Source organism: Gnatocerus cornutus, chromosome 9, assembly GCF_029298725.1.
Source record: "Gnatocerus cornutus isolate USDA-ARS CGAHR chromosome 9, icGnaCorn1.1, whole genome shotgun sequence".
Classification (NCBI taxonomy): domain Eukaryota; kingdom Metazoa; phylum Arthropoda; class Insecta; order Coleoptera; family Tenebrionidae; genus Gnatocerus; species Gnatocerus cornutus.
The window spans coordinates 14,188,875-14,197,781 of NC_142241.1; the positions used below are offsets into that span (position 1 = coordinate 14,188,875).

General features: G+C 38.5%; 1 protein-coding gene across 1 annotated transcript; it reads right to left on the reverse strand.

Annotated features, from left to right (window-relative positions):
- Window positions 1–1,416: 1,416 nt before the first annotated feature.
- Window positions 1,417–2,660, reverse strand: BI-1 (Bax Inhibitor-1). The gene is made up of 3 exons (XM_088045081.1): window positions 2,365–2,660; window positions 1,677–2,307; window positions 1,417–1,583 (listed from the first exon to the last, which is right to left on the reverse strand). The coding sequence occupies exons 1-3, from the start codon at window positions 2,409–2,411 to the stop codon at window positions 1,551–1,553; spliced, it is 711 nt and encodes a 236-aa protein (XP_087901207.1). The 5' UTR covers window positions 2,412–2,660; the 3' UTR covers window positions 1,417–1,550.
- Window positions 2,661–8,907: the final 6,247 nt, after the last annotated feature.

The window sequence follows — 8,907 nt, forward strand, 5'->3', positions numbered from 1 at the left end:
TTTCTAACATGTTTATGGACTCTTGGGCCAAATACAAGTGGAAAACCAACATTAAAGCTCATTTGCAAGTTTTATCATCGTTAAATTATTTTATCGGAAAATTTTCGCGTTAGTAATTCAGGCACGTTAAACAACACTGATAAAATTAACTCATAAACGAACCATTGAATAACAATAGCAGCGTCAGAGATTATTCGAAAATTCGATATAAGAGATTACGATGCAGAATAAGCACACAATTATGCAAATTTGATTTTCATTAATGCAACTTCTCTTTAATCGAAAATTTCTGTCATTTTTTAAATATCCCGCGCTTGTCAATACCCCACCACTGCGCAAGCGCCAGTCGGAAGGACGCGACATGTAGTTCCCAGTTACCGCCATATTGTCCGATCGTTAGCGTCTGCGTGAGTTTTGGAGCGTGAGTTTTAAAAAATGTGAGAAAATAAGCGAAAATGTGAGATTGTGTGATCGTGAAGTTACCAAAAGGTTGTGCGTTGTGATGTGATATTGTGAAGTGAAAAGTGCAATTTTATCTGTTTAATGGAGTATGACCGCAAACAAGGAATACAAAATTAAATCTTCTAATCTATGTGGTAAGTGCATACTAAATAGTTTTCTAAATACTTTTTATTGTGTCTCAAACCCAAATTTGAGTTCCTAACCGCGGTTTTGCCGGTTTTTGTAGGTTAAGTTCGTTTTAGCGCCACAACTTATTAGAATCGGAATCCATCGCCGCGTCGTTTAGAAAAGCCAACTAAATAGTTTTCTAAATACTTTTTATTGTGTCTCAAACCCAAATTTGAGTTCTTCACCGCGGTTTTGCCGGTTTTTGTAGGTTAAGTTCGATTTAGCGCCACAACTTAGTAGGTATCGGAATCCATCGCCGCGTGTCGTTTAGAAAAGCCAATGTGATTTAATTTAATAAGTGAATGAAAACAATTTCGTCAGTAGTACCAAGTGAGCTTGTAAAAATAAGGCAGCCATGACTTTCAATGAGAGTTGGTAACACTGAATGTCAATTATTGACTAAAATTTAAATTAATTTGAGTGTTTTAACGCCAGTACAATGAAATGACATTTTCAATTGTTTTTTCAGTGCTACCAAAATATGGAAGAATGTCACGGCCTACCTAAATTATTTTTCCACGGTAACAGTGGTCACGTGACGTCTTATTCTTCTTTTGTTTTTGTTGATAACAGCGCCAATTTTAAAACAATTTTTGTTGCCATGCCCATTGTTTCCTTATCAACTTTCCAGTTATTTGAAAAATCGTTACTGCACAGAAAATTGACATTGATTTCTCCCAACCTTGGACGCGAGTGACTTACGTGGATCTACTTAAATATTTATCGTAATGACATGCATGTTCCGCCACCGCTTTCAATTTTTTCTTGTATCGTAGTGACAAACGCTTTTATACAAAATTATTTATTTCATTAACTTAAATTTACATTATATATAATCAAAGAAAATAACATGTGACAATTGGAAAAATATATTACACAACACCATATCACTCCCTAATTTAACAAAAAACCATCACTCTTCAATTTCTTCGCTTCTTCTGCGACTCCTGCTCCTGTAATCAAAGAGATTTTGTTAGAATTGGGGTAAAAAAAGGGTTGGGGGTAAGAAAGGAATCAAGGAAAGGAACAGACCTGTCTTTTATTACCTTCTGGGTGAGGATGATAAGTACTCTGCGGAAAATTCCAATGAAATCCACAAACAAATCCAAAGAATGTGTCACAAAGTCCTTGCTTCCCAACCTCCTCTTCTCAATGATCAACTGTGTGTCATACAAGACAAATCCACACATAGCAAAGAGTCCCAAATAGAGCTGAATTTGGAACAAGAGCGAAGACCCAAAGAACAAGTTGGCGAGAGACAGGATCATGAGAGTAGACAAGAGCGACATCAAAGTGCCCCCCAAATAGAGCCATTTTCCCCTCTCAGCCAACAAAGCGCAGATAGAGAAAGACACGAAAACGACAGCGGTGCCCACCAAAGCCGTCACGATGATGCTAGGATTCACAGCGATGACGTGCTCCAAAAGGGGGCCCATTCCAACACCTGTCAGAGTGGTGAAGCCAAGGAGGTAGCCAATGCGCATTTTCAGTCCTTTTCCATTGTCATCGGGAGTGGCCATCAACAAACCGAAGAAGATCAAAGCTCCGAGCCCCGACAGGAATCCGGCTTGGATGATATTTGTGAAAAGATGGATTGAGGCCCCCACGGCGGCGGCCATTGTGGACATGGCGAGGCACGCGTAGACATTTTTCAAGTGTTGGCGCACGGGAGGCTCCCTGGAGGACAACTCGGGGTTTAAAAACGATCTTATCACCTTATCTAAGCATACTTACAAGGCGTTACTGAAGGAATTTAGAAACGTTTGCACTGACGGCGCCATAATGTTTGCACTTTCAACGTTTTCAATTTAGACACAAGACGATTAGATCAATTCAATATGCGATTGCACTGTCTCTTGACTTTCAGATTCTTCGTTTGCTCACTTTACCACGTATGCTTAACGAATACCGAATGTGTACAACGATCGCAGCCCAAATAGAATAATACACGTCATGCAAAACAATCTAGAATAAACTCGGACCATTCGAGAACGATTCTGATTGGTGGAAGTCACCGTGTGACGTCAGAGGTGTGGAAATATGGCGGAGTTATTTATTTTGGGCAATTAGCGACAAATTTGATGGCTAAGTGGACGTGGGGCACTGGAAGTCATTATTTATCTTAATTAACGTGGTTGTACCTATGAGAATAGCCATAAAACTAATTGCGTCGGTGCCGACATCTAGCGGAATTTTCCAGTATTTCGCAGAGGCACACGTCATGGATTACCGACACAGCGGCGCCAAATTTAAATTTAGAATTTCGAAATGGTGGATGCGCCGGGCAAAAGTTGCTCCTTTTGTCCAAACTGTCAAAGTATATAATTGGTGGATGCGCCGGGTTAGTCTTTCTATAGTAAGACTATTTTAAAAGCGGTTAATGGTCAAATTACAACAAACAATGGTTCTCTTTGAGCTGCTTTTTACATTTTAATAAGATTTCTACACGCAACAAAATCTTGCAGGCTGTAATAACGTACTAGGCCGACTTTATTCCGCGTAATTGGTTCCTTTTCAAAATTTAAAGAAATCTAGCAGCCTGTGGTGGTTTGAATAGTTGCGTCACCAGATGTCGGTCAACTATGTGTCATCATTGTCATGGATAGAGGGCGCCACATCTTCGAAATCGAGGCGATTTGATTTTATCACCCACTGGGAAATACGGGAAAATATGAATAATCATGAGAACTATAATCGAAGGCTCGTTACTTTTTATTTGCGGTATTTTCGTCGCGCTCTTCTTCATTAACAATTACGAAGTTTAGTTTTACTTTGATTAATGATAATAAATTGGCAAAACCAAAGAAAAAACATGCAAAACCGCGCTTTCACTGCTTTCGGTTTTTCCTTTTTAAAAAGTCCCAAATTCGTTTGGAAGCCGTCCCCGCCTCCGCCGCCCCCGCATTTCAATTGGTCCAGATAGTGCGGCGTAGGCTGGCAAGTCCTTGACCTGCACAATACCCTTGAACTTTAATTTTGCGTATGCGCACAGATACGCATCAATTCCCATGGCCCCTTGTTCCATGGCGAAATTGAAGAAAGACGCCGAAAATGGTCTTCCTCCTGTTTTATATATAGTATTTGTGAGTGTGCTGGGGTTGTTCATGATCAATAGCGTCGGCGTCTCTTTTCAAACGGGGGAAACATCACCGTTAGCGACGCCGCCCTCCCTCCAAGGTCAGCGGCCTGACCCGACGGCGGCGATTGACCTCGTTCCACAGTGTTGTAGACGCTAACTCCCCCTTCCAGCTACCGGTAGAACTAATAATGGCTCTTGGGGATGATGAATGTTGCGGGGTTTGATTGGTTGCTTTATAATTTAAAAAACGCTCTTAAATAATTCATGGTAGGAATCTTGAGCTGTTACTATCACTTTCGTCAACTTTCACTAAATTGTTGTTAATTCATAACTAGTCGAAACCGCGGGGAAATTGGTGATGGCGGATGGTTTTGTTTTGGTTTGTTTCGAATGGTTTCACTCACTTTTGCTCCACATTGTCGAGTTTATACCACAAAACTTGGAAGAATTAGTTTCAACTAGTTTTCATTAGGCCAATTAAAACTTTCTTCGGTTAAGTAAGAAGCTAGGATGACGGTAGAACCGTGGGCGCTTGTTAAAATCTGGCCAACGCTAAACCCCGAAACATTCTGTTGGTCCATCGAGCCGGATACAATTTTTTTTTTCTAATTTTAATCCTGGGAATTTTAATGGATCTATTTTTGTTCGAAATTGCACAAGTGATAATAGATTATCTAGACAGATAATGACTGACAGGAAAACACTTATTCTCAAACGAGGAAGTTTTCAAAAAGCGGTGTGAAATTTAGGGATCCCTGAGTTGTCGGTTTTTAAGGAATTCTGCTCGACCTCTGAAGACCTCGTCCACGAGCGGAAAATAGAAATAATAACAAAACCTTGACAGAGCCTTTGATGTTTGAATGTTTACACATTTGTCACTAATTTGGGCGTAGAAAAGTAAACAGAAGATGTTACAAAATCGCTTTCTTTTGACCTGGTGCTCACCGATTAAATAATTCTTACAACACAACCGTAATCGCTGCATTCTGTCCCCGATGCACTTTTTATTTCCATTTTGACCTCCAAGTTTTGCAAGTATTCCCGATAAGTCAATCTTCTCCCTTTTTCATTACACTTCAGTTTACATTATCGCAAGATAGCGATAACATTAGAAGGCCAAGGTTTTGGATTCTTTGTGATTGAAAAAATCTAAATAACTGGCTCTAGCAAACGACGTGGAAAAAACGAGAGCTAGTTCCAACGTGTCTATTGGCAAGGAGATGAGAGTATTGTCCTGGACAGCATGTCCTTGACCGTAGCCTCCTTGTGCCAATGGCCGCAAGAGGCGCTAGAAAAAGCTGTTGCTTGAATTCGCCACCGCATCATCAGCCGCACGACATTCCGTTGGGCATTCACCTAATGCGAGACATTCACTGCCAACGAGCCAAAAATCCGAGGGGTAGAATGATTGTTATTTATAGACCTGGGGGTTAAACGAATTATAAAATATATACTGTCATTAATCATTAACGTGTTTTTTTGGGTGGTGAGATCCGGCTCGAAGGACCGAGTCTTGGCGCTACCGCTCCGTGCGTTATTTTGCCTTTTTTTCATTGTCTGGACCTCTCCTGCGTCTCTTTGGTGTGAGTCCAAATCGCGGGGACGTCGCCGTCGCCGCCACATTGATCTTCACTCGAGACAGTCAGGGTGCAGCGTTCCTGCTAGTGCAGGTCGACGGCCGTCTGTCAGGGCATTGGCATTCCAGAGCCCGCAGACCCCTTCCCATCACACATTATATTTTTCCAACGCTAATAAACCAAAAATAATACACTCATTACGCAATCTACAAAAAAATCAATCAAATTATCATGGGACACCGCCGTGTCATGACCCAGACCTTCACAGGTGGATGACCCACGCTGCGGGTATTCTGCGCAACCCCTCGAAAAAAAAACACAAAATAAGGGGTGTCTGGAATTGGAAATGCTATGCAAATTGAGGATATAGTGATGGAAAATCGCACATTTGTAATTAAATATAATGGAAGGTTAATGGCAGCGACCGCCACCGCGCTAGTACGTTTTGGCCATTCACCCGAACACTCGGCCAAGGACGAAGCGTCCCTCCCCCACGAGCGCCGCGACGCCACAACTTTTCCCCTGTACAGCCGACGCCCACGTCTGGCATTCAAATGCACCATAATTTCGTTTTTACTTGACGCGCAATAAAAGACCATAGTTTTTATAACACGTCTACCCAAAAAAGATGTGGCAAATACAGAAGCAAAAATAGACGAGTCGCACCGAGACCAGGAAGTAATTATTTTTAGAATAAATTCCCTCAAACTTATACACAGCGGTAAAAACAGAACCACCATTATCTCAAAATCAACAAAAATCATACTGACGTCGGCTGCGGCGAGGTGACGTCATGTCGTAACTAGCTGCAGTTGCATGTTTCTCAATCTGTCAATGAATAAATGACACTTTTTAGACTTTCCTTTACCGTATAATTTTATAATTACTAATTGATCCACGACGGACGTTTCGTGTCTTCTGTCAATTAACGCAAATTACGTCAAGTTTGATAGTGCCACCAACTTGATATCTATCCTGAAATCTATTTTCGTTGGGTGTCAGTGTCAGTATCTTTAACAAGCGGCGCTTATGGTTTTAAATTGTTATTAATAAAAAAAAATGCTGGAAAAAACGTACGTCTTGGATTGAACATTCGGTATAGGCAACCGTAAAAAAGTTTAGATTTGAAGTGTTTATTTAAAGGTGTTGAAATAAGCGTCCTCTAAACAGTTTGGTACACAATTATTCATTTTCATTTATATCATTTACGATGTGTTGTAATTTCACTCAATAATAGTTAAATAGTTGACAAATGACATTTATCAACTGACAGTTTCTTATTATATTTTATTCTTATTATTTATTATTTTTTATAGTCATAATCAATTGATGCCGCAAAACTGGATTGACATGGGAGTTCTATTTTTCCTTAAAACACAGATAAATATGTGTACTGATTAAAACCTTATCAAAGATTATAATTAGACGACTATCTAATTTTCATGCAATTACAATCGGAAACGGTATTTTCCGTCTAATCAATCAATATTGAATATTAGCCCTATTTTTGCCATTTTATAATTAAAATGGTTGAGAAAGGAAAAGGTCAGCGACTTGTGTCGTGGTTTCCATTGCTTATTCCAATTTCAAATTTTGTTGATAAATCAAAAGAAAATAAATTGATTAAAAGTCTGTCATTGTGTTTGTGATAAAAAAGACTTGAAATTGGATCAAGACCCACTTGTTGGGTCAATAACGCCATTATCAAATGTTTTGTGAACGTCATATCGTGCTTGACATCTCTAATCACCGACGTACGTTGCTGAACGGCTAGCCTACTCGTCGATGAATTTAAATATCGACCGTAAGTTTATTTCTCCAGGAGTCGTGTGACGTAAACGGTCACTGACCATGGCAAAGTTATCTCGAATGTATATTTTTACATCATGTTGTTCCATTTCGTTATCAATAATAATTTATAACAGGAGGTTAGTGTTGTGAAAGCCTGAAAATAGCGAGAGCGACAGAGATAACTGTCAATAAACTAATAAATATAATTGTTAGTTTTATAAGCACCTCTGTACATCTGTCGGTTTTTATAAGTTCGTGGAAATCTTGTAGGTTTACTGTTACGAAAAAAGAATGAACTTGATGTAATCGTGCTATTTTGGCCCGTACTGCGTCGTCTTTGGCGACGTCCGACCCTGACCTTTATCTTGTTATTATTTTAATAATTCGCCAAGCAAATATTTCCAATACTGATTGATAGGTAATGCAATAGATAAGTGGTATCACCCGATAGGTAACTGCTTGAAATTCTTGGTAAACAGAAGATTTTTGCGCCTTCATAGGTCAGGCGTTCAATTTCCAAGATTATGAATAAGAACTATCAACATCCACGCACGAGACAATGACCGTTTAACGTCTGACATTGAAAAAGTTATCTGTTTTTTTCCTTGAACGAACAAACATTTTGCGTTGTACGCAGCATCGATGACTCTCCGCAAAGAGGGCGCTAAAAACCAAGCAAAAATCTGTTTTGATCATTCATGGAAATTGGGGTTTTCATAAAAATCACTTTGACTTTAGATAGACGGCCTTGTAGAGGTCAAATTATTTTCGTCTGGTATTTTCTATCTATTTTCAAACACATTTCACCTTAGGGAAGCACAGCGGAGATAAACATTTTTTATAATAAAATAAATGTTATTTTTGCGGACGCTGCGGTGTCTGACTTTGACCTAATCTTTTTATAACATTGGAAATGACTCTTTAGACATCTGTGCCAGGAACTTTATTTTTTCAGTTGGCACCACGATGTGGGTTGTGTTTTGTTACACAATGACAAAAATTGCATTCAATGGGGCAAAACGTGCACTTTGTGGCGTTGGCACCACTTGGAAACTTTCAGAGACGAAATTCGCAATGTTGCATCATGGCAAGATTACAGTTCAAAGTTTATTTTTCTTTAGTTTTTATCAGTCTTATCTGTTTTTCTTCCCTACTTTATTTGTTTTATTTTTTTTATTTAAAAGTCAATAGTTAGGTGATTTTTGAGGGTCCTTGACCTAACGCAAAATTTTCTTTGTTGGCAAAATAAAAATACTTTTTCTAATTAAGAAATATATTTTTAGATTGATTCGTTTCACTTTTATTTTTACTTGCTTAAAAATACCATATGGTCGAAAAAAAAATGGAATATGATTCAAAAAATCTGTTGGCTACATAATGTAGCCAAAAAAATGGGAATTTAGCAGTGTAAATTGTGTTCTTAAAGTCACAAAATTGTAACTCCCAAAATATGTTCTTTGACAAGAGTCCAATTCGCATGTTCGAAATTTCTAATTTTGAAGAGTATTTAGTGGTCAAGTGCGTCCTTGTTTTTGGCGGGATACGGCAATTCGTCTCCCGGTCAATTTGTCCTTAGAATAATTATTATTATTGTTTGAAAAAAATTTTAAATCATTTTCAATGATTGGAAAAAACGTCGTTTTAAGAACAAACAACTGCAAATTAATTTTTAACTTTTAGGAATATACAAAAGAAATCTGCATATTTTATAGTTATGGAATAAGTATTACATATAAAAATTACTAGTTAATATGAAAGGAGGGTAAAAATAATTAATAATTAGTTTCATTTGTGGAATTATTTACTAATATAGAAGTAGACTTTGAAACA

Bases quoted from the DNA above. Each gene is read 5' to 3' on its own strand.
- BI-1 (XM_088045081.1), bottom strand. From the start codon at position 2,411: ATGGCGCCGTCAGTGCAAACGTTTCTAAATTCCTTCAGTAACGCCTT. The intron at 2,308-2,364 runs GTAAGTATGCTT...GTTGTCCTCCAG, and splicing joins AATTCCTTCAGTAACGCCTT to GGAGCCTCCCGTGCGCCAAC. The intron at 1,584-1,676 runs GTAATAAAAGAC...CTTTGATTACAG, and splicing joins TTATCATCCTCACCCAGAAG to GAGCAGGAGTCGCAGAAGAA.